Genomic DNA, 24639 nt, shown 5'->3' with positions numbered 1-24639 from the left:
GCGATGACAGGTTAATGTTGAACGTGTCTGAGAGCTCATATGAGGCTGAAGGATCGGTTTATGTTGTATCTGTTAGAAGTTTAGGAATGAGGTGCGTCAATATGGGCGATCATATGGTCATGTAGCCAGTGGTGGAATGGGACTAAAAATCATCCCGAGACTCTCGACCGGCCCACTTCGGTACCGCTAGTAAATTGTCAACGGGGGGAGCGGGGGATGTAAAATACAAATATAATGTATAATGTCTGTGTCTTTGACATTAGCGCTGCTAGCCACCTGTGCCCTGTACTACGAAGCCAGTTCAACAGACCCTGGATATGTTTGAGTAACAAACAAACTAACAACAAACTAACAAACGAGATCTCGCTAAGCGGTCCTACGACGCTGGTTATCAACTCGGTAAATCAAGCCAGGGTTTCTCTCTCCAGCTGAGAGCGCGTTCACGTCTAAGACACGAGTGGATCTGACTTTAATTACATTTGTCTCGAGTGTTTCGTCAACATAATGTGTTAAATAATACTTCTGCATACAGTCTGTGACACTGTGAGTGTTGCACGGCCAGATGAGGCTGGAGAAGCTGACTCAGATAAGGAAATATATGATATATTATGATATTATATGATCGATGATCTGATTGATGATGTAATATGAATGATAAGTGCGACACGTCGGCGTCTTCTCTGCATACGGCAGTTTAAACTGTATTTTCTTTATCCTGTAATATGACTTGAGAGATTTAAACTCCGCACACTGAGTGGATCTCTTTTCTATAGACGCCGGAGGCGGGCAGCGTCAGGTAAAATAAGTTATGTAGCCTTCTCAAACCTGAGCCTCACGCGCCGCCTATGGGGGATGTGCTAGTTACTTATCCGACCGGCCCACTTCGGTACCGGCCCATCGGGATTCGTCCCGATGGCCAGTCCGCCACTGCACCCAGCCCACGTAAACTGTCAACGGGGGGAGCCTCGCTGCGGGGAAACGGTGGACCTAGTGTCCCGATCGGAGTGGGAATAATAATAATAATCCGTGCATTTTATCCATTAATTTCCCCAACATTGTGGTAAAAAACCACACGTTTAATCCACGTTGGTGTACTACAACTACAAAAAGCATCGGTTTGTTTTCTCATCAGTAAATGCAGACCGGCTCAAACAAACGATTTTTAATCATCATCCTCACTCATCATTTAATGTATCATATGTTCGCCGAATTGACATGAAAGCACTAATACATGTAGTTTCATCCACTTGAGTTTATAACCACAAAAATAATCGATTTGTTTTTATATCACATCCGACGGGAGGAAATTCAGCAGCTCTCACTCCCGATTTGTAATCCTAATGTATCATCTTCACCACGATCATTTATGTTTATGTCGCCGAATTGACATGAAAGCACTGACAAATATGAATATACTGTAGTCAACTTCATTAAAACGTTATTAACGTGCCTAAACTCAGTAATTCACCATTTCTACGCATGACACAACACACTTTGTCCGTGTTTGGCTCTCGAAGCGTTCCCGCATTGACGTCACTTCCGGCTTCCCCCAAAACTTCAAAATGAGTGAAGGAATGTCCCCGCGATGTTCGAAATTATTGATATTTAACGAAACGGTATGGCTTTTTCTTTTTTAAACTGACGGTTCGAGATTACTAGTAGCCCAATATTTCATTGCACAACAGTTGTTGGGATGGTGTCACAGGCTCTTTAACTTGTCCTGTTAGCAATTGCAGTCACACTCAACACATTATTACAAACTAATATTAAACAAACTGTAATTAGTACCATGGATCAAAAATGGTCCCCAAATATTAAGTACTTTGATGATTATTCAATATGACAGTTATTTTCCCAGCACCGGAGGTTGCCGCTTGGTCATAAGTGATTGTTTTCTACTAATCCTACTTATTGAGCCTTTAAGTAATTATAATGAAACACAACTAAACCTAAAAACAACCCCTTATGTTTCGGCATAAAACACTAAATCTTGGTAGTAGTGTCCCTTACATTTATTTTGAATGCCTTATTTTGCTCGTTCCACACTGTATCTCACATTTCCCAGTAAATCACCTCCTAAAAGCCCCTTCCACTGTGAGAGACACTGGAATAAGCCATGCCATTAATCATCCATCATCTGCCGTCAAACACAAGGCCACAGGGAAGACAGTGCCAATTTATCTCTCTTCTATTCTTTATATTCCCACCTAACAACCATCTCTGTGATTTTCTGTCTGTCTGAATTAGTGGAAGAAAAGATGACATGCGCTAATGAACTACTTCTCATTCATACTTCTTCTCGAGTGTGGGATGCTGTAATTAGTGATACAGGCTTGTTGTTGCATCCATATAAACATAAGCTCTCATGCATCATACCATTCATGCATGTCAGCTGGGTCCTGAAGGCTCTGCTGCTGCCTACAGGCATTAAACTGTGCCCTTGGGCAGAGTCTTTGTGACTGTATCCATAAAGATAAGAAGCAATCTGCCAAAGAGCTTGTTTATTGTTTTGCTCCAGCCGTCCTCTAGCTTTTTCTTCTGTTCTTGCTAATCTTTGTCCTCAAGTTTGAACTTTCTGTGATGTCTCTCTGTCATAACTGCATCTAATCTGCTCTGCCACACAGTCTACCCCATTTCTCTCGCCCTTCTTCCGTCCATCTGCCCCTACCGTTAAATCTGTCCTATCAGGAACATCAGTAGTTTCATAGCAGTGCATAATTTTCAAAAATGTATTCACAGTAGTCTAAAAACCGGCAGATACATTTTTTTATTAAAGGGGCCCTATTATGCTTTTTGTAGCTTTTCTCTTTCTTGTGTATAGTGTTATATAGGTTTTAGTGCATGTAAATGGTCTGTAAAGGCAAAAATACCAAAGTTCACACCAGAGGGAGTTTCTCTTCCACAAAATAGATCTTTTTGAACATTAAAGCATGGAAACAGGTCAGAGCATGCTCCCCCGGGAAGATTTTTTTTTAAATATTGAAGTTAAAAGCATCCATCTGGTGCACTTTGAGAGCAAAATGAAGAGATCTATGGATACATCTCTCAACACCCATTTGAAACAGAACTGTAAACAGATTTACTATTTCTTTATGGATATTTTACAAATCACTCTCCTTTTAAACTTCTTTTTTTACTGTCATATAGTATTTCATACCTGTTTTTCATTTATTCTCTTATTTTTTTATGATCATATAAACGTGTGCCTCGGAAATAATTGTTTACAAACGTTTGAGACCCGGCCACTGAGGGAGTCCTTTAGTTCACTGAGCCTCTCAGTCCGACAGGAGAGGACTCTCCTCCACCTTGTTGTTGAAAAAGCTCCTTATATCCGTTAGCGTAGCTCGCTAGCACCAGAAGCTAACAACAACGATCTCCGGTACCGGTGCGCTCTCTCTCTCGCTCGCACACACACACAAAATGGCTCGTTCCACACGCACACAGAACCAAGCTTGAATGAAACACAGAGACCCAGACGTATTTTTACTGTAGTGCATCATATTATTTTCGAATCAATAATCTTTACGGAGCCCTGGAGGGTTCATAGAGAGAAAAATAAATAAAACGTGGCCGCGCTTTAGTAACTCGTGCGCACGAGTTACTAAAGCATGCGCACGAGTTACTAAAGCGTGCGCACGAGTTACTAAAGCGTGCGCACGAGTTACTAAAGCGTGCGCACGAGTTACTAAAGCGTGGCCACGTTTTATTTATTTTTCTCTCAATGAACCCTCCAGGGCTCCGTAAATCTTTCAAATTATGATTTATCTTTTATTTTTAAAAAATATTTTTCCTATTAGAACCTGAAAACTAGCATAATGGGGCCCCTTTAACTAACTTCTGAAGCTGCAAGAGAGGTTCTGATGAATATATATAAATACTTTGATATAAATATTCAACAAGCTGTTTTTACAATGTATTGAGAGGAACCAATTTTGTCAACATGGCTACTATTGTACATTTGGTAAGAAATAACTTGTTGGGCTCACATACTGCATGTGGATACCGAAGAAAATAAAAATAGAACTCAATACTACGGAGTGATGAGTTTTCACACAGCAGTGACACCCGCCCTTGCGGTGTCACTGTACAGGAATCCTCTCGTTGTTCTTTTTCTTGGTTCAGTCTTCTGTGTCGCTTCAGTGAAGCCACAGGAAGTTCTCTGTGACGAGCTGACGGCCGGTTTCCTGTTTTGAAGCGCAGTGGTGGTTTTGAAGACTCATCTTCCTCTCAGGCAGTAAAAACAAAATAGGGCCTTTGTGACGGAGACATAAAGTAATTTCTCACAGAGATTAAAGCCAAATGGAATTTTTTCAGGGTATAGAGGATGACTAGTTTTGTTGTTCTTTGTTGTGTGTGTGTGTGTGTGTGTGTGTGTGTGTGTGTGTGTGTGTGTGTGTGTGTGTGTGTGTGTGTGTGTGTGTGTGTGTGTTTGTGTACTCTAATCTGGTTAGGCATGTGTCTTTTTTTTTACATGGAAAAATCAATTCATTTACCTTTGTGTTTTATTCATGTGTTTATCTACTTGCGGGTTAATCTGTGACCTTTAGTTTTATCCTGTCAGGATAATTAATTTAGAGTCCACAGTGACGTTAGTGCTGTTTGGCTATGTCTCTCTCTATCTGTAATTTATGTCTGCGCTAACAGAGGTGCACGACAACCTCCGCATGTGAGATGATTGAATCCCAACATTTGAAGAAACCACTGTGAGGATCCTGGTGTTTATCCTTTTCACGGTTTATTAGATTTAACAGTATTTAGAGAACATTATATTACTTCCATAAGATTTCTTGTCTATCGCTGGTCTATTAAACAGAGAATGACGTGTGTTACAGGTCACATGGTTGTCTGTGGAGACCATGTTATTTATGTGCAGTAACCTGTGAACTGTGATTGGTGCTGGTACAGCCACACCGGGACCATTACTGCTAATGACACACACACACACACACACACACACACACACACACACACACACACACACACACACACACACACACACACACACACACACACACACACACACACACACACACACACACACACACACACACACACACACACACACACACACACACACACACACACACACACACACACACACTACCATTATGGATGGTGGTATACTGTACTCCTGTGTGATGGTGCATGTGTCTCGGCGCCTCATTGTGCATCACTCGGAATTTCCCATGAGCTTTCTAATTTAGCACAGTCTTCAAATTAAATGCTGCTGCTGGTGGGGTGGACTTGCATTTGTTTTTCTATTTGAGGTAACAATCAGAGGTGTTACTCTAACACTCCGAAAATGGCAGCTTTAAAACAAAATTAGAACACAAAATCAATTAGCTTAAATCCCAGTTAGTGTTTTGATTTGCTAATGTCTTTCTCAGGGGCTAAAATTGACCATCAGAGTAGGTGAGTGTTGAAAGTTAATTTAGTGAAGCCAAGTGCCTCTCCCCAAGCAAGAACATTGGTAAAAATCAACACTAAAACAGTAAAAAGAAACAAACAATTAAACCTAAGCCGAAATAGACCTTAAAACCCACAACATAGTAGGCCACAAGGTGAGAAAAAGGCCAGTTTGAATGAGTGTTTCTTTCGCTGCTTTCAAAGAAGATTAAAGTTGAGTGCGTACGATAACCTGTAAGCTAGGTGACCTACAGCGGCTGAATTAAGGATGGTACAGGTCAGAGATGTACTTGAACATGCAGGGCCCTTTATTAAAAACAAGGAACACAATCCTGATATTGATTGGAAGGCTGAGTAAAGAAGATTACAGTACATGGGGGGCTTTGCAGCAGCGTTTTGGACCATTTGCAGACAGTTCAGAGACGATTTGCTGAGGCAGGTTAAAAGTGAATTGCAGTATATTGTAGTTGGGATCACAAGCACGAGTGATCATCTATAGCTAAGGTTGTGTTACAGATCTGAGTTTGCAATGTTTCTTTATTTGAAGTACAGGTCAATCATTTTCATATATAGCACGATTGACATTTTCCAATGTGGATCTCTTCCTTTAGCTTCCTGCAGTTTTCAGAGTAAGCTCAAAAGGGGGGTCTTGAAGGGAACTTACTGTCTCTACGACCCCACCACATCTATTATACCCTAAAGCACCGTGGGTATTTTTAGAGCGACACCTCCCTCCCTCCGTGCGCCGGCTTAAACGAGCGCGTCTCCTTTGGAAACACTTCTTCATCGTAATGAGGCAACTCAATGAGGATTTGCGATGGTTAGGTGACCTCACTTCCCTCTGAGGAAAAGCTTTTCATCCTCTGAGAATGAAGCTTCCCTTCTCTCACGTGTTCATTCATATTCTTCAGATATATTCTTTTTCTTATATCTCTTTCATATCCCCCAGATTTCTTTTATATGAAAGGTTTCCTTCTCTATCCTCTCATAAAAGATCCAAGTGCTCTTGAGGTTCATTTGAACTCTTATTTGAATGATATCATAGTCATGCTGATGAGTAGATTTTAATTAGCGGCGGATCAGTGTTCACAGATGTTCATTATGAATATGAAAATGTTGATTGGTCTACTGGTGATCAATTTGGACTTATGAATCACTCCAAAACAAGTGAGCTGTATGTGTTAGCCCCACGGCAACAGGCTGCACGATATCAAGTTTCAACAACAAAAATACTGATATTGAGTATTTATATTTTATTGTCTTTGATGTATTCACTTTTTTTAAAGGTAAACTACTTCATAAAGAGATCTAAATATATTCTTAGACTTTGATAACATGTTTAATTGTATTAAAATATACAATGGGAAGGACTCACACACACGACATACATGTATTTAACTGTGTTATTAAGGTTACCTCGACCTAAAATTCATTCACAACTATTTTGATGATTGATTCATTCTTTCAGTCGATTTCAAAAAGTTCCAGATTTTTTACAATGTGAAGATTTACGTTAAAATAGAACAAATATCTACATTTTTTACTCTAAGTCATACAAAACATGTTATTTGATGACAGCACTATTAGCTCTAGACAAATGTGATGGTCTTTTTAACTATCAATTATATATTTATTTGTTTATATCGATTTTTAGATGAATTCATAATAAAAGTAGTTATACACTGTTGTCTATAACGTTGGAATAACATAGGTTTGACTTCTTCTCATAATGAGTGTGACAATGTGATTTATTCTTGATAGATAAAGTATATATCTTAAAAAAAAAGAAAAAGATATTCCAACTTTATGGGCAACATTGTACAGTATGTACATTCTTTTGAATTATCATAAGGAAAATCGGAATCTTCCCAGTGTGTGAAAAGTATTTAAAAGCTTTTATTTTTAGGACATTGTGTCTTCTTCTTCACTGCTTGTTGTGATATATATGCAGTACATAAGAAGACCGTTGTGTGTTGAGCATGTGGGTGTTTGCGTCTTCAATCACTTTACGTAGGCTTGATTCAGCTCCAATGATGTCATCCTGCCCCAGATTAGCTTCAATGAAGTCTTTGATTGGATTTGATCAGGCCTCTAATACATCTATAATTGAATAACCTCGCCCACATATATGCTCTTATCTGTCTTCCGTAGGGGTGATATCTGATCGGTCAATAGATCAGATGGATGAGCTGCGATGGTGAGCGCAGATAAACTGATTGGGTCTGCGGGCGTCAATGAGGGGGGGGGGGGGGGCAGAATTAAAATGCTGCTGCCTGCTGCCTCCTCAGGTATAATTAATGATGTTATGGTGAAGGGCAAGGGCACGCGAAGGCTTTTAGCATCAGGAAAAACAATAACGGATTGGGAATGGGAGGCTTTTATGCAGTAGACCAAATAATCTGTGTTTATGTACGGTTATATAAAATGACATGCCCTTTAATCTTCTGATATCAAAAGTGGATGGAGAGAATTGTTTGTCATGCTAAAGGCAAAACAGGCTAACTCTCATTCAACTCACTTCTTAGTATCTCCTCGACCGTCCCTTGATTTGCGACGTCCTCTCATCACTCCTTCCCCCCCCCCCCCCCCCCTCTCTCATCAGGATGGCTCACGTGCCGGTCGGGATCGGAAGAAGACGGTGTCCTTCAGCAGCAGCCTGTCAGAGAAGAAGATCAGCAGTGCTGCAGACTGTATCCACTCCATGGTGGGTCAGCCACACTGTAACCCTTTACATAGAACATACATTTTACATATCTGTGCAATACATATTGAATGTCCAGTGCATGCATCAAGGGTCTATGTAAGATCACAGCCTCAAACACTAATAGGGGCTTGTTCGGAGGTGTAAGGGTTACAATTTCATCCATATTTTGAAACACATCTTTTTATTAGCAACCCCCAACTTTAAATGTTCTTTTAGTCTTTATTATTTACCTACCTTTATATTGTTTTATTTATGTTATCGGTCTTAATCTTTTTATTTTTGTTGTACCTATATGTTCACTTTGTTTTATGGGGTTTTATATTGTTGCATCGACTCAGTTGTCTTGTGTCTTACCTGTGTGTTACCTATTATTCATTTTATTTGTATTATCATACATTTGACCTCCTTGTGTCTATTAACCTGATAACATGTCATATTTTGCTGCATGCTCCTTTTAAAGTTCTTAACAAATAATCTGAGGGGAATTTCTTGTTGTTTGTTTTTAACTTGTGATGTGTCATGTGTCATTAAAGCACTTTATTATTATTATGAATATTATTATTATTATATTTTGCTTCCAGGTTGAGGGGATTGAGCTGAAGAAAATCCGAACCAACTCCCGTGTTTACCAGCGTTACTACCTGCTGGATGCCGGGCTGCAGGCTCTGTGCTGGGAGCCGTCCAAGAAGGAGTCAGACAAAGCCCGCATATCTCTGGCCTCCATACGAGAGGTCAGTGTCCAGAGAAAGAAACTCCTTTAGACTGAGGCAGAGGGAATATTTACAACCCTTTACTAAATGGAGGTCAACGTTTGATTTGTTTTTATTGCGTCTGATGTGGCTGTTCCCATCTCTCTAGGTACGGACCGGCCGCAACACAGAGACGTTCCGCACCAGTGGTGTTTATGAGCAGATTTCAGAGGACTGTGCGTTCTCCATCATCTATGGAGAGATGTATGAGAGCTTGGACCTGGTGGCCAACTCTGCTGAAGTGGCTAACATTTGGGTGACCGGCCTGAGGTATGATGCAACACATAATCAGGAGCAGTCTTGCATTGTTCACCCGCTTGTAATATGTACCAGAAACACTGATTTTATAGGTAAAGAGCTTTCTGATCTACATACTTCCTTTTTGATATTTAGCATGTTGGTCTTTGTTGTATAAAGCTGTCATTTTGGTGATTTAGGGAAGACATATTTACCCATATATTGACATTTTGCCTTCATTTAATCACTCATTGTCAGTCAGAAACTTGGTCGACTTGGTGCATTTAACACCTGTGCATTTTGAGAAACTGGTTCCTAAAGATAGGTGAAATGTATTTGTGGTTTAACTGAGGTTTGTAAATGTGGTGTAAGCTAATCTAGCAAATACAGCCCTTTATGTCAGTCCAACCTGATATCTCATGTTGCAGACTTTCCTTTCTTCCTGTTTTTATTGGCTGTGAATAGTGACATCGTGGCTGTCTTATTTCTTCGTGTAGTTCTCTGAGACGTGTTTGTGTTACAGGACTGGCGGTGAATTTGATTTGACTTGAAATTGATTCGACTGCTGCAGTTATTGTATTTTATTGTCAGCGAGTTACTTTGTAAGGATAACATTCTGTTTCCTCTAACTCTGTCTGTCCCTCTCTAATCCCCCTCCAGGTATCTGATGCAGTATGGGAAACACGCCCTGGACATGCTGGCCAGCAGTCAGGACAGCCTCCGCCTCGGCTGGCTGGAGCAGCTGTTCTCCTCGGCCGCGGATTCAGACGATCTGGAAGAAGACGTGGAAGGGTTACGCTTGCAGCTGGCCGTTAAGTTGATACGGAGCGTGAATCCTGGTGTGGGCGGTGGCAAAGTGGAGCTCAGGTTTAAAGAGCTTCAAAGAGTCAGGACCAGCATGAGTGGGCTCACTCTAGAAAATGAATCCGGAGCTAAAGATCCCGGCGAGAACAAAAGACCAATAGGAAGAAATGAGCGCGTCACCAAGCAGGATTTCATCAAGGTATTCCATGACTTTTGCACACGTCCAGAGATCTACTTCCTGTTGGTGCAGTTCTCAAGCAACAAGGAGTTTCTGGACACCAAAGACCTGATGAGGTTCCTCGAGGCTGAACAAGGCATGGCTCAAGTGGGTAACACAAATGAATCCCGCCTACTAATAGCAGAAAACAAGTCAGGCATTCACAAATGCAATCTCATCCACTCCTGCAGTGCCTGTTCCCTTCAGAACGGGCTGATTGCTTTGCCCTCTGTAGGGCTTCTTGCAGTGTTGTTAAGAACCACTGATCCACTCGACACTTCCCTCCCATGGGGTCCTCAGCAATACCCCTGCGAAGTCGATTGGATGAACGGTTCTTGAGAAAGTGCACACATACATACAGATATAGACAACAAGTCAGAAAGAGATGTGAGCATCCATTAAAGTTAAATGGAAAAATGGCACCAAATTTGAATCCTATTTACACATTTCTACCTAATGTGATTGCAATAACACAATACATATTTTTGGATAAGCCCTGCCCACAGCATTTGGGCGAAACTGTATAAAACTTTTTAAAAAGTAGCTGTTTCCGGCTTGGTACAGAGATGTTCTGTACGAAATGTTGTGAAAATTGGTAAGTAATTATATTAGGGGTAGCAGAAAAAGATTGGGAAGCAATTAAAATTGGGAGAAAATTGATTTAGACACAAATGGCTTATATGGATAGACGGGATTGGTCAAAAAATTATTTTGTCGGGGAAATGTATGTTTTTTTTAATATAGCACCACCATCCTACCAATTTGCCCCATGTCAACACTGCACTCCCTTCAGTCACAAGAAATAAACCCTCAAAGTGTGAGGTTCAAACTGTTGTTGAGATATATGAACATGCACATACACACATAGCATACACCCTTATCCATTTTCTTTCTCCATCCATTTCCTCCCCCAGGTGAGTGAGGGGACCAGCCTGAAGCTCATCCTCTCCCACGAGCCGTCGGAGGAGGGCCGGCAGCAGGGGTACCTGTCATTGGACGGCTTCACCAGTTACCTCACCTCAGCAGAGTGCCACCTCTTCGACAGGGAGCACGACGGCGTGTGCCAGGACATGACCCAGCCTCTGTCCCACTACTACATCAGCTCCTCCCACAACACTTACCTCATCGAGGACCAGTTTCGAGGTCCGTCCGACATCTCCGGCTACATCCGGGCGCTGAAGATGGGATGTCGCTGTGTGGAGGTGGACGTGTGGGACGGCCCCGATGGAGAGCCTGTGGTCTGTACGGGACACAGCCTCTCTCCACCTCTGCTCCTGCATTGTGTGTTAGACGCAATCGGAAGGTTTGCGTTTGTGGCTTCTCATTACCCTTTAATTGTTTGTATTGAGAACCATTGTTCTGTCCAACAACAGCAAGTCATGTGGCAACATCTGGTGAGGATACTCGGGGAGAAGTTATACGCAGATCCTCCATACGAAGGGAAGTCATACCTGCCATCACCGCATGCCCTGAGGAATCGAATTCTACTAAAGGGTAAAAAGTTGGGGCCTAGTGGGGAGGATGGGGAGGTGAGCGAGGAGGATGAAGGGGCAGAGATGAGTCAAAAGATAAAAGCGGCCAACAGCGGGGGGGCAGCGCCTGGAGGAAATGAAAAGGAAATGTTGCCGAAAAGTGTCACAGCTGTCCCTCCTGTTCCTCTTCCTCCCAAACGTTTCCAACTCTTGAAGGAGCTCTCTGATCTCGTGACACTTTGCCGCTCCATCAGCTTCATCGATTTCCCCACGTCATCTAAAAGCCAAAACCCTTGGGAGCTGTGTTCCTTCCACGAGACTCTGGCCGTGCGTCTCGCTGGCGAGAGCCCCGGAGACTTTGTCAATCACAACAAGCATTTCCTGTCGAGGGTTTACCCCAGCCCCATGCGTATTGACTCCAGCAACATGAACCCTCAGGACCTGTGGAAGTGCGGCTGCCAGATAGTGTCTATGAATTTCCAGACAGCGGGACTGATGATGGACCTGAACACGGCGTGGTTCAGGCAGAATGGGAACTGTGGTTACGTCCTGCGGCCTGCCATCATGCGGCAGGAGGTGTCCTATTTCAGCGCCAACACCAGAGACACGGTGCCTGGTGTGTCTCCGCAGCTGCTACATGTCAAGGTGTGGTGTTTTGTGAAGTTGTTTAAAACTTGAATGATCCTCTTAATCAGGTGTTTTCAAAGTCTGGTTCTGTGGGCCTACCCTAACAAAGCTGGAAAGGCATCTCCTTAATCTCCCTTAGTTTCATAATGTCTCTCAATTCCTGGAACCTACATTGGTCATAAACGCTCTGAAAAAACTAGTTAAGATAGTTTCATATTGCTGGTTGACACAACTGCAGACTAAACTAAATTGTATTTATAAGATTATGAATAAGTGGGAAAAATAGAAAAAAAAGAAATACTGTTTCGAAAGTATGTAGTAATGTAATAACCTCTAACATGTTTCACCTCTCCTGAAAAGTGTATGTAGCCCTCCTGGACAGGCCTGCCTCTTACTTTGAAAGCCTCGGTTCTGAAGTCATGATGATGTTCTGAAAAAACCAAATGTATGAACAACCTTTATGTTGATCCTTCTCCCAGGTGATAAGCGGCCAGAACCTGCCCAAGCCGAGGGGCTCGGGGGCCAAAGGAGACGTGGTGGACCCCTACGTGTACATCGAGATCCACGGCATCCCGGCCGACTGCACGGAGCGCCGCACCAGGACGGTGACCCAGAACGGAGACAACCCCGTGTTCGATGAGAGCTTCGAGTTCCAGATCAACCTGCCGGAGCTCACCATGGTGCGCTTCGTGGTGCTGGATGACGACTTCATAGGGGATGAGTTTATAGGTCAGTGTCCGGGTCAGAGGTCACAACTGTAACGATGGATTAGATTCAAATGTCATGATATGCTTTCAAATTCAATCTAATCTCCCTACCACCACAGGGCAGTACACCATTCCTCTGGAGTGTCTTCAGTCGGGGTACAGACACGTCCCGCTCCAGTCTCTGACGGGGGAGGAGCTTCCCCACGCCAAGCTGTTCGTCCACGTGGCACTTACCAACAGGAGGGGAGGGGGGAAGCCTCACAAGAGGGGACTGTCGGTGAGGAAGGCCCGCAAAGGGAGGAACTACGCAGCTCTGAGGGACCTGGGGGTCCGGGCTGTGGACGAGGTCTTCAAGATGGCTTCTCCTCCGCTGAGAGATGCCACTGACCTGAGGGAAAACATGCAGGTGAGGAAGAAAGCAGCATAACATTAATGAACAATGATTTTGTTCGTTTTTTGGGTTCATTGAAGTCATTCATCAAGCAGGATTCTCAAATTTGATTATTTGATACACTGAATATCACTGGGTTTTAGACTGATGGTCAGATAACATAGGTATAGGAAGATGTTGCATTGGATTCTGGGAAATTAGGTTGCACCCCTAAATATGTTTTCATTGCCATATCTACACTGTAGCTAATGTGCAAATGACAATAAAGCCTTGAATCTTGAAAAAAATAACCCACTATATTCCTGCTTGTTCATAGAGGGTAAACGGTCTTATCCTTCGTGCTCATATCTATTGCAATGTAACAGTAATGATTGTGTTTGTACCAGAAAAGAACCAAAGGGAAGAAAGGGTGGCACATTTTCTGCAAGTGCAAAACAATCTAAAAACTGATCCAACTTTTTAGAGCCAGGCAGAAACTTGATCTGTGGTTTCTCGTGTCACCCGGAGGAAAAACAGCAATTATACAATTATATATTTTTACACCTTCAACCAGAGGCCTGTACTACGAAGCCGGATGTTTGCTTAGCGAACTAACTTCAGGGAAAACTCGTGGTTTCCGGTCCTACGACGCTGGTTCTCTTTTTAGCGGGCTAGATCTCCATGGTAACTTATGCTGAGTGGCTAACCTGCTCCGGAGCAGGTTAGGATGCAGGCTAAGAGATCAGCTCAGTGAAAGCACCGCCTGCTGACCAATCAGAGCTCAGTGTGCGGAGTTTAAAGCGATCAAGTCATATCACAGGAGAAAGGAAATACAGAAAAATTGCCGTTGCAGGAAAGACGGCCGGCAAAAATCACCGACTGTGTGAACGTGAACATGAATAGAATATCACCTCCATCTTCAGAGCAATCTGACTATTATAACATTAGCGTTAAGAAAGCACTTAAATATCTGCCACAACATAAGTAACCGGATCAGAGTACATTAAGTACAGTCCGCGGCACTGTGAGTGCAGACGTCGATGTGTCCCATTATCATTCATATCACATCATATCACATCTGTATCATAGATTTTCTTATCTGAGTCAGCTGAGCCGTATCGTGCAACACTCACAGTGTCACATACTGTATGCAGATTTATTATTTTAAGCAACACATTAAGTTGACGAAACAATCGAGTCAAATGTAATTAAAGTCAGATCGTGTTTTAGACGGGGCAGTGATATAATAAACCTGCTAATGTATGCATTCAAACACTTTTTCTGTTCCCAGCTGTATTCACCTTGCAGGTGCAGCTCTGTGGCTTTGATCCTGGATCAAGTGTTTAAGTCATGGATGTTTAAAGTTTAACTTCTTCATATTTGTCTAATATTATAATTGACTTTTCATTCAGGAAGTATGACGCTGCGCTGTCAGTACGCTTCTCCATGTTTGTGATTGGTCGAATGCTCCAAATACCACCCCTTTCATGTGAACGCGCACCTAACTAGATAGGACACGGCTGGCTTGAGCGATCCACTTGATAACCCGCGTCGTAGTACAGTTTAGCGAGAGCGCGTATGTTTTGGATTAGGCCAACCGGCTAACTCAAACATATTCAGGTTAGGTTGAACCAGCTTCGTAGTATAGGCCTCTGGTCTACTATAACAACACAGCTGCAGAACAGAAAATCAATAGTTGAAGGAAAAGACCAGATTGTACTCTTGCAGCAGGAGTGGCTTTTTATTACCTGTGTGTGTGTGTGTGTGTGTGTGTGTGTGTGTGTGTGTGTGTGTGTGTGTGCGTGTGTGTGTGTGTGTGTGTGTGTGTGTGTGTGTGTGTGTGTGTGTGTGTGAAAGCAAATCAAGTGTGAGACGTAGCAGGGAAGTGATTTCACAGATTTTATGTTTGTTTAATTTTGATTTCACTCCGTGTATCCGTACTGTTTTTCCACCAGGAAATACAGAGAGAAAGAGAGAGATTCTAAACCGTGTGTGTGTGTGTGTGTGTGTGTGTGTGTGTGTGTACAGTAGCAGACTAACATGTGTCCGCGCTGTCTCTCTTTCCTCCAACAGAACTCAGTAGCAGTGTTCAGAGATCTGTGTGGCGTGTCCGTGGCGGCTAACCTCATGCAGTGTGTGCTCGCTCTGGGCTCCCGGGTTTCAGGGCCAGACGGGGCGCCATTGCTACTGTTTGACCTCCGGGACCACTACCCCGCACTGGACCCCCAGGGGCCCCTCCCTGACGTGCTCCGCCGGGTCGTCTCCACTTATGAAATGGTGAGAAAGGAAGACAGTAAATATGCGTTAGGTTTCTCAGATAAAGGAGATGGACATAAAAAGGAAGGAAACAGCAAACAAAAGCAGCAAAGATCAGTGCGCCCCTCCCATCTCCTGTCTACTTGACCCAACAATGACCCCCCACCACCGGCTTCAAGACAAAAGCTTCCTTTTTAACACAAAGTGGGCTCTCATTGTTGTGTAGGAAACAACATTCACATTTGCTATGGCTGCAACATGACTCGTAAACACATTGGCGACATCCTCACCTTGGCTCCAAGCCACCACGTGTTCCCAGACTAATAAACTGCAGGCTATCATCGACCGGGAGAAAGTTATTTAACAGACCTATTTTTATTTAATGACGTCTAAAAATAAATCCAGCCTCCCCCGTGTAAACGGAGAGAAATAAAAGGGGGAAGAGCGGTCAATTGGACTGTTAATCAACTAACTAGTCAATACGGCGGGATTAATCATTCAGCTTGTGGGTTTAGGTCGCAGCAAGCATACAGTGTGAGACTGTCTTTCTTTCTAGATATCTCCTCTTTTATCTCTCAGCCCTTTAATCTTTCTCAGTTCTTCTTCCCTGAGGGGCTTGCTGCCGGCCCCCTATAAGTGGTTTACATACTGTAGCCCTTTCTATGTGTTGCTGTGGTGAACAACATTACACCCTGTTTAAGCCGGCTGCAACACACATAGTCGGAGATTTACTCAAAGTGCACTTGTTTATGTTTCATATCGGATATTCCCCAGGAGTATTGTGGGTAGGGAGGATGGACAGGCAGTATGAATTGCCAATTTACAGATAGTGACTGCATTGTGAGTGAGGGAGGTTTATGACCAAACACAGGCTGGATTGAAGACAAATAAACCCCTTACTGTTGTCATGATTAAGGTGTTTGTCTTTAAAGCATGACACTTTAATTGAACTAGGGTTGTTTGTCTCTGCTATACAACAAGCAACTGTATAGTGTGTCTTTGTGTGCATCAGTGTGTAAGAAGTGTGTGTGTGTGTTTAGCCGCTTTCATTTGCAGTCTAGCGGGTAAGAGTAGAAAAAGCTTTACTGAATACATTAGCATAGATTTGAATGTCGTTTGGATGAATGGATTCCACACCTCAATCCCGAAGCCTGGAGAGCGAGAGGCGAACAACAGCGACAGGAAATATGGAGGAGTGTGTGTGGTATTGAATTGGATCTGGTCAAATGTATGTACTATGTTCTCCCCATACAGGGGGTCTGGTCCCAGTGGGGTTTGTAGTGCGCAGAATTAATAAGGCAGGAGCTATGCATGTCATTCCTGTGTGTGTGTGTGTGTGTGTGTGTGTGTGTGTGTGTGTGTGTTTCATTACTTTGAAAGAGCTGTCACATTAATCTCTGTGTGCCTTGTGTGTACATATCAATATATAAAGTACTGTTTGTGTCTGCTGTGCAATGTGTGTGGAAACAGCCTACAGTGTGAAATCCAATTGGCTGCATCAGTCATTTAACTACCGCCAGCATTATGCAAAACATCACAATAGAGTTTGATTTAGTTGTAAATGTTCGTATCCTGTGGGATTTACACCAATTTGATGTATCGTGTTATTTTACAGTGGGCAATTAAACAGACTGTGAGCTGACGTGTTTTGATTTACACACAATGACTTTAGATGGAACTAATCCAAAAAGACCTGAGCTTTTCAACTCGTAAATACTAGAAAACAGATAAACTGTGCCATAAACCAAATATTTTCTACAATTAACGCTATTAATTGCCATCAAGTCTGCATTTAATTCCCCAGATCCTCTTAGTTTGAACCGGTACCACATGAAATTGCAGGAGATAACCATGAACAACTAGCGCTGAGTTCCTGAAAGACCAAAAAAAACGATTAAAAAAAAACGTTAGTTTGGGTAAAAAACCAATGCGTTGGTCGACCAAAAACAAATTGTTCTTGTCAAAAGTTACAGATGATTAAGCATTATGACCCAGTGCATGGAAACTCAGAGTTCACGACCCAGGATTTGACCCTCTGACTTGTAAAACATGACATGGTCACACTTGTTCGTGGTGGTCTACGTGTGTGTGTGTGTGTGTGTGTGTGTGTGTGTGTGTGTGTGTGTGTGTGTGTGTGTGTGTGTGTGTGTGTGTGTCATGCTAATAGATGCTCCTCTGTCTGCAGATGGTCCAGGCGAGCAGAGCAGTGATTGAGCTCTCCAACGGAATCTACGACCGGATCCTGCACATACAGACAATGGGTGTGTAGGCGTCTGTGTGTGTGTGTGTGTGTGTGTGTGTGTGTGTGTGTGTGTGTGTGTGTGTGTGAGTTACGGCTATGTTGAGCATGTTTTATGCTGTGTGTGTAGAAACAGTACAATGCCCATGTTCCTACTGCACTCATGAAACTCCCACACACCCTCAGCAGTGCTGATAAACACTGCGGAGGCTGCTTTTGTCATTAATTGAACTCCCTTTCCTCTCATGCTCTCTCCTCTCCTCTCTTCTCATACCCTCCTTTCTTTCTGTCCTTTTTTGCTGTATCCTCTTTCCTTTCCTTTCTTCATTATTATTTTTTGTTTATGCACTTTCATCTTCTCTGTTCTGCTTATCCCCTTTTTTTGCATTTTATTAATTTATTTCCCTCTCCCAATTTATTTTCACCCCTTTTTCCATCCTTTTTCCATTCATCCTCATCCTGTGCACTTTATTATCCTCTCCCTGTATCCTCATAGCATTAGTTTCCCTTTCATTCCCTTGTCTCCGCTCCTCTTGCATTCCCTCCTTGCATTTTTCCTTTCCTCTCCTTTCCTCTCCTGTCCTCTCATGTCCTCTCCTGTCCTCTCATGTCCTCTCCTGTCCTCTCCTGTCCTCTCATGTCCTCACCTGTCCTCTCCTGTCCTCACCTGTCCTCTCATGTCCTCTCCTGTCCTCACCTGTCCTCTCATGTCCTCTCATGTCCTCTCCTTTCCTCGCATGTACTCTCATGTCCTCTCCTTTCCTCATGTCCTCTCCTTTCCTCTCATGTCCTCCTGCCCTCTCATTTCCTCTCATGTCCTCTCCTTTCCTCTCCTGCACTCTTGTGTCCTCTCCTGTCCCCTCATGTCAATCAATCAATCAATCAATCAATCAATCAATCAATCAATCAATAAATCAATAAATGTTTATTTATATAGCCCAATATCACAAATGTTACATTTGTCTCAGTGGTCTTCACAGTGTGTACAGAATATCAGTATGACAATACGACACCCTCTGTCCTTAGACCCTCACATCGTACAAGGAAACCCTTCCAGAGAAACCCCTCAGTTGTGTCCTCTTCTCTCCCACCGTGTTTCCAATCCCATCTGCTGCAGAAATGTGCTAATCAACAGTTTCACACGAGGGTGAAATGAGTGTTTTTACCGGCCCGCTTCATCTGTATGTTTTGGATTGAGTGGGTTTATTGTGAATTGGCAATTCAATTATTATTATTATTATAACAATTATCCTTCAGTCTGTTTGGCGAAGCACTCTATCTTACTTTCTGCTATGACTTCTGAGATCTCTGGCAGAGGTTTGTTTACTTCTGCAGGGCCCCTTGGGTCATCTGACATTAGTCAGCCAGACTGCCGTCGTCACAGCAGCAATAAACAAAGCCACGTACACACCAACACACACATGTTACCCACATCCCCTTTCTCAGCCCAAGTCATTATTCAGCGGTCACCCAGGAGACGCTTTGATAGACGTTTGGAAGTGTGAACGATTGGCTTGGGAAGAAGAATAAACACTTCCACGTTATTATTCTCTCGCTGTCTGGTTTCAAAAAGCTGCGGTGACAAACATCAAGGGGTTTCATAAGTATGACAATTGGGACACATATCTAAGTATTATAGGTCTTATAAGAGTTGAAATGCATGCAAACTCATCAGTATGTTCAATACCGCCCTGGAGAGAAGCATGAAGAGATAAGAGGAGATATTTGGAGAGGAAGATGATGATTGGATTGGGGCAATTTTGGAGGACGGGAGAGTTTGAGGAAGATGAATGTTGCGGCTGCTCCACTTTGCTCCGAGTCAACTCAACCCGTCCTCCACTCAACTTAACTTTGCGTGTATGGGGCCACAGGGCCACTCGCTGATGAACAATGTGGGACATGGTCAGCTCGGAAGGGCAAACTCTGCGGCAACCATCTATTATCATTTACTTGAAAATCACATGTTACCAGTTATAATATTTGTCAATGGTGTGATTTGAAAGCGAAGTATTTTAGTACGGTGCCAGTATGTTCATCTGAGAAAAAAAGAGGTGCTGCAGATCCCCGAGGCCTGATCAGATGAACAAAGCTCTTCCTGTGTGTACACATTAAAGATGGTGATCAGGTGATCCCAAGACAGAGGTCTTCCTCTCTCAGCCGGGGAAGGGGGGGGGGGGCAGAGATGGATGTCTGGAAGTTACATCAGAGCTGGAACGGAGAGGGAGAAGAAAGCTGTGGGAGGACCAAACGCTGTAACGCTGAGAGAAAGACAAGAACACCCAGAGAGAGGGAATTCTTTGAAGCTTGTGAAAGGGCCATTTCGTCGTAAACAAAAAACCCCACTTGTTTTCTCAATAATGCCATTTTTCTGTCTCTTTTATTAGAAGAAAAGCTTATTAAAAAGTAGCAACTAGACTGAATAGCATTGTTTTCAGCCATCTCCCGTCTGCAACACACGTACTGTAACACCGTGGAGCACAGGGTGGATTGTTAGGGGGTGTGAGGTTGTTCTCTCTCCAACCAAGTGTCTGTCCTCATTATTTTGGATAATCCACACTGGTTTGGTTTTCCTCTCCAAAAAACAATTCCAATAACAGGTCAGTGAGGTCGGGGGGGGGGGGGGGGGGGGGGGGGTATCCAGAGTAATTCCTGTAAGAGATGTCACTGTTCCATTTTTCAACCCCGAATAACATTTGGTTCACCGTACTTCAGAAAATAATACCTTAAAAGCAGATCAAACCAAAAGGGATCAAATCTGCTAGAAGTATTACGTGGAAGAACCCAACTTATACTTGATTATCAATTATAATGTCGCATTATAGTTTAAACGCTTTATTATAACGTTTACTCGAAACAATTGTTTTTAATAGAAGTGTACAAAGTTTCCCTTTTTGAAATTAATTAAATAAGTAAAAAACAAGTTCCAAAGTAAATGATATCTAATTTTGAAAGTTATGTATAAAACAAACTGTGTTGCATTTTTTCCATTTATATATACAAGAGATGGCAAGATAACATCCATTTTCATACAAACAGATACTACTCCAACCCTATGACCAACAATCCTTTCCACATAACTTTAACTGTCTTTAAACAATTTGAATAAAGATATGTACTGTAAAAGCGTTTTCCCGTTGAAAATAGACATGTTAGTGCGCTCTGTTGGACACCCTATGAATAGATGAACATGCTTCCATACAGAGCACAGTCTGTGGATGGTTTGATGAATAACATACCAGATTTCAGCCGCTCTCCTCCAACTTCGCCAAATATGGGGATACCTCTTGGAAGAATGCTCTGTTATTCGGGTGAAGCGACCTATAATGAACCTCAGTGGATAAGCTGATGCCCTCCAGAGTCCTGTCCTGTGGTGAGACTCACATCTGGATTTACTCTGAAGATCTCACACTTCATACGATGCTAACACACAAACTCATACCTGGCTATTTTTAACGCAGGAAGTCAGATCTGTGTTCTCCTGCGCCCGGTTCAGATAGAGGACAGGAAGTGAAGGTGATGCACTTCCTGTAGCGCCCTGTTTGGCCGGTATTGAAGGATATTTGTGGGTCAGGTCCCCGTTTCTCTGTGTATGCACACTCTCTCAGTGTTGGCTTGGAAATAATGTTCCCTCCTTTGGCTTCACTCGGTTTCACAGGGGAATAGAGACACACTCACACACATCAAATTGGCACCTAGGCTTCGAGTTGCCTAGCAACCGTGTGGGAAAGGTTATTATTCAGGCAACTTCTGTAGGTGTGTGTGAGAGTGGAGCAGTGACAGAGACGTATATTTGTGCACGTGTGTGTTTGCAGACGTTTAGTGTCTGGTCGAGAGGGATGTGAGGAATTGTTAAATTATACTTGCATCCAATCTGTTTACGCTTTCGTGTGTGTGTGTGTGTGTGTGTGTGTGTGTGTGTGTGTGTGTGTGTGTGTGTGTGTGTGTGTGTGTGTGTGTGTGTGTGTGTGTGTGTGTGTGTGTGTGTGGTCCACTGTTTGGCACGTTTAATGTCTAGGCTCTCGTTGATCGCTCACAGATATGTGCGCCCGTGTTAACCCATTTCCGGGTTTCCATGGTAACAGTGGGACAGTGGCCTGGGGCGGTCAGAGGAAGCCAAACACACAACACAACTCAGCGCTCGTACTGTCACTAGCCGGAGGACAGACTTTCCTCGACACTCTCACATTTCTCAGATTTGCCATCAGCTTTCCAATATTCCCTTTGCATTTGTCATCCTCCGTTTATTCTCCTCTCTCTGGGAAATCAGATGCTCATAGTCTGAATTTCAATAAGGAGGGATTAATTAGAAGGGTATGAAAATTAATTGAGGGTGGCAACACAGACAGACTTTGCCGATTAGGCCTCATTGATGTGAAGCGTTTTCATTGGGCGTCAGGCTGCATGAAGACGGGAGATAACAGAGCTCCTGGGAGTCGACTCACTATAGAGGAGTAAAGCCTGCGAGTGGAGGATGGAAACTCACAAACCGATTGGTTTAAGGAATGCAAGGAAAAATAAGACTGGTCAGATATGGAGCTGCAGAATGTGTGAATGTTATTAACAGAGAGGCAGGAGGGAGAAATGTGAGGGAAAACATCTTTATTGGAGGAGTGGAAGTCAGGACTGAAGTCAGGACTGAAGAAAAACAATGTGCTGGTTGGAATGCAAGTCTGAGTGATGCACTTGATGGGGTCGATAAGGAGTGTGTTTGGTTTGTCAGATTTCAATACCTGAAGCAGACAAAGACTATAAGACTAGTGTTCTCTCAGTTTTAAATAACGAACACACAGCAATCAAAATGATCCCCGTGTCCTGATCATTACAGCTATAGTACCACTTTTACACTGTTTTTCTACAAATAAAACATTGATAATTGTGCCATCCATTCTCAATCTTTTCATGTGGATCTTTGGATCATTTAAAATAAAGTGCAAAGCGTATTTGTCTTACCTGCTGTGGTTGTGTGTATTTCCTCTCTAGCCATGGAGTTTCACGAGAAGCTGCAGACTCTGGCGGAGAAGGAGGGGCTGCGGGGTCGCAAGGTCAGCCGCGCGCTGGAGAGTTTCAGCTGGAACATCACCATCCTTAAGGTCAGCAACACACTCACACACACACCTTCAGGGTACATCATTAAAACTTGTTTTGGCCTGTAGCTAGTTGGCATCCCTGCCTCCATTCCTACTCTTCATTACCCATCTCTCCTTACTACCCCCCACTCATTATTCTCGCACCATTTCCTCATGTCTTCTTTCTCAGGGTCAGGCTGACTTGCTGAAACACGCCAAAGCTGAAGTCCAGGAGAACATGAAGCAGGTCCACGATGCTGCGTTGACGGGAAACCTCACCAAGGAGAGCATCGGAGTGAAAAGAGTCCGCTCCCAAACGCGGCGAGGCCAGGATGAGTAACCCACCACCAGAGCTGGAGGACCCTCGGCATAGCGAGCAAATAAAAGAGGACGTGACCAATTTGCCATTGTAGCTGCTGTGACAAACCCTTTGTGTGTTGTTAAAAGTGTTTCCAAGGTCTAAGTGTCAGACGTTCACACATGCCAAGTGAGAGCAATAGCAAGTACTGTTTTTTAGTCTTCAGAATGCAGACGCTGTCCACCCACCTGTCGCAGAAAAACAATCCGTGGCACTTCTGAAGAGACGGGAGAGACATGACACTGGGGAGATGAATGTAGTTTGGAAGCCACGGTTAAGTTGTCTGTTGTACATACACAAATGTCTATCAATGTTTTAAATGTGCAATGTGTCTTGAAGAGAGAGGAAGAAAAATGTCATTTTCGAGCTGAGTGAGGGATTAAAAAAATGACTTGTGCTTCAACAAAGCTAGCAATTCATAGCAAGGATTCCAATCAAGATGAGGTAAGGTTGAACTGAAACACTGATTATAAAAGTGGGAGTAAGCAGGAGTCTGTGGATGTTTTCGAAATGTTCACGTTAAATCTCATGGACCAGCGCAGCCCCTTTATTACATCCTCCATCTAATTCCCATTAAACATTTGTGGGTCCTCGTCCAATCACCTTGAGGTGCTTTGTGTTGAAATCCTCCCTTTAACTCTCAAAATATTGTTGTCTCGCATACAGTATTTTCTATTTTTCTATTTTCCTTGTGCTAAACAAACCACTGTTACCTACCATAGTGATCAACAGACGTGTAGCTGCCTGCCTCTAGGGAACACATGCGGTTCAAAGTGCTTATGTTGTGTGCAAAACACTGTACAGTATTTTACTATGTCATCCTTTTGCTGTAAAGAATATTTTACATAAGTTATTGTTCCCGAATGAGAACATTCCAGTTATGGGTGCATTAGATGAGGCTGGCAGAAGGTTTCAGTTCACGGTTCGCCTTCCTTCACAGAAGATGGAAATAAACTAGTTTTTAAATGACTGATGCTCATGTGTCTGTCACTGTTTTTCCTTTGATGTGCATCCACTCAGAGTAGGCCGAGATGACAGCTGGAGACAGTATATGTGAAACTGACATGTTCAGTGCTCACTGGGGTAGAGGCTGATTAGTCACTTAAATTATGCGCATTTGTAATAATTAATTCAACTTTTCCAACAATCTGAGCATAACATTCAGTTTGTAGCTGTTCTGGAGCATTCAATCCTATCACATGATATTAACCAATATTGGAGCTCTCGTGAAAGTGTAGACATTTTATTTATTATATTTTGGTCCACTCCAGACCGATATATCTTGATAACTATTGGAGGGATTGTAATGACATTTTGTCTTCCCCAGAGGAGGAATACTGACATTTTACTCATTTACTCCACATGGTTTACTTTTATGGTTTCGAGGGAAAGTCTACAAAATATAGGACTAATTTCAATAACATTTA

The 24639-nt window shown here is 43.0% G+C and overlaps 1 protein-coding gene across 1 annotated transcript in view; it reads left to right on the top strand.

The window, feature by feature from the left end:
• Positions 1-24181, top strand: part of LOC117455160 (inactive phospholipase C-like protein 2) — a 28922-nt gene extending 4741 nt beyond the window's left edge. Inside the window, exons 2-12 of the mRNA XM_034094551.2 lie at positions 8009-8110; positions 8692-8841; positions 8969-9129; positions 9757-10225; positions 11032-12234; positions 12696-12945; positions 13043-13329; positions 15367-15570; positions 17735-17810; positions 22769-22878; positions 23045-24181. Of these exons, the coding sequence (XP_033950442.1) occupies positions 8009-8110; positions 8692-8841; positions 8969-9129; positions 9757-10225; positions 11032-12234; positions 12696-12945; positions 13043-13329; positions 15367-15570; positions 17735-17810; positions 22769-22878; positions 23045-23194 (3162 nt within the window). The 3' untranslated portion in view covers positions 23195-24181. The remainder of the gene's footprint in view (positions 1-8008; positions 8111-8691; positions 8842-8968; positions 9130-9756; positions 10226-11031; positions 12235-12695; positions 12946-13042; positions 13330-15366; positions 15571-17734; positions 17811-22768; positions 22879-23044) is intronic.
• Positions 24182-24639: the final 458 nt, after the last annotated feature.

This window comes from Pseudochaenichthys georgianus, chromosome 11 (assembly GCF_902827115.2).
Source record: "Pseudochaenichthys georgianus chromosome 11, fPseGeo1.2, whole genome shotgun sequence".
NCBI lineage: Eukaryota > Metazoa > Chordata > Actinopteri > Perciformes > Channichthyidae > Pseudochaenichthys > Pseudochaenichthys georgianus.
This window is presented reverse-complemented; position numbering and strand designations above follow the sequence as displayed.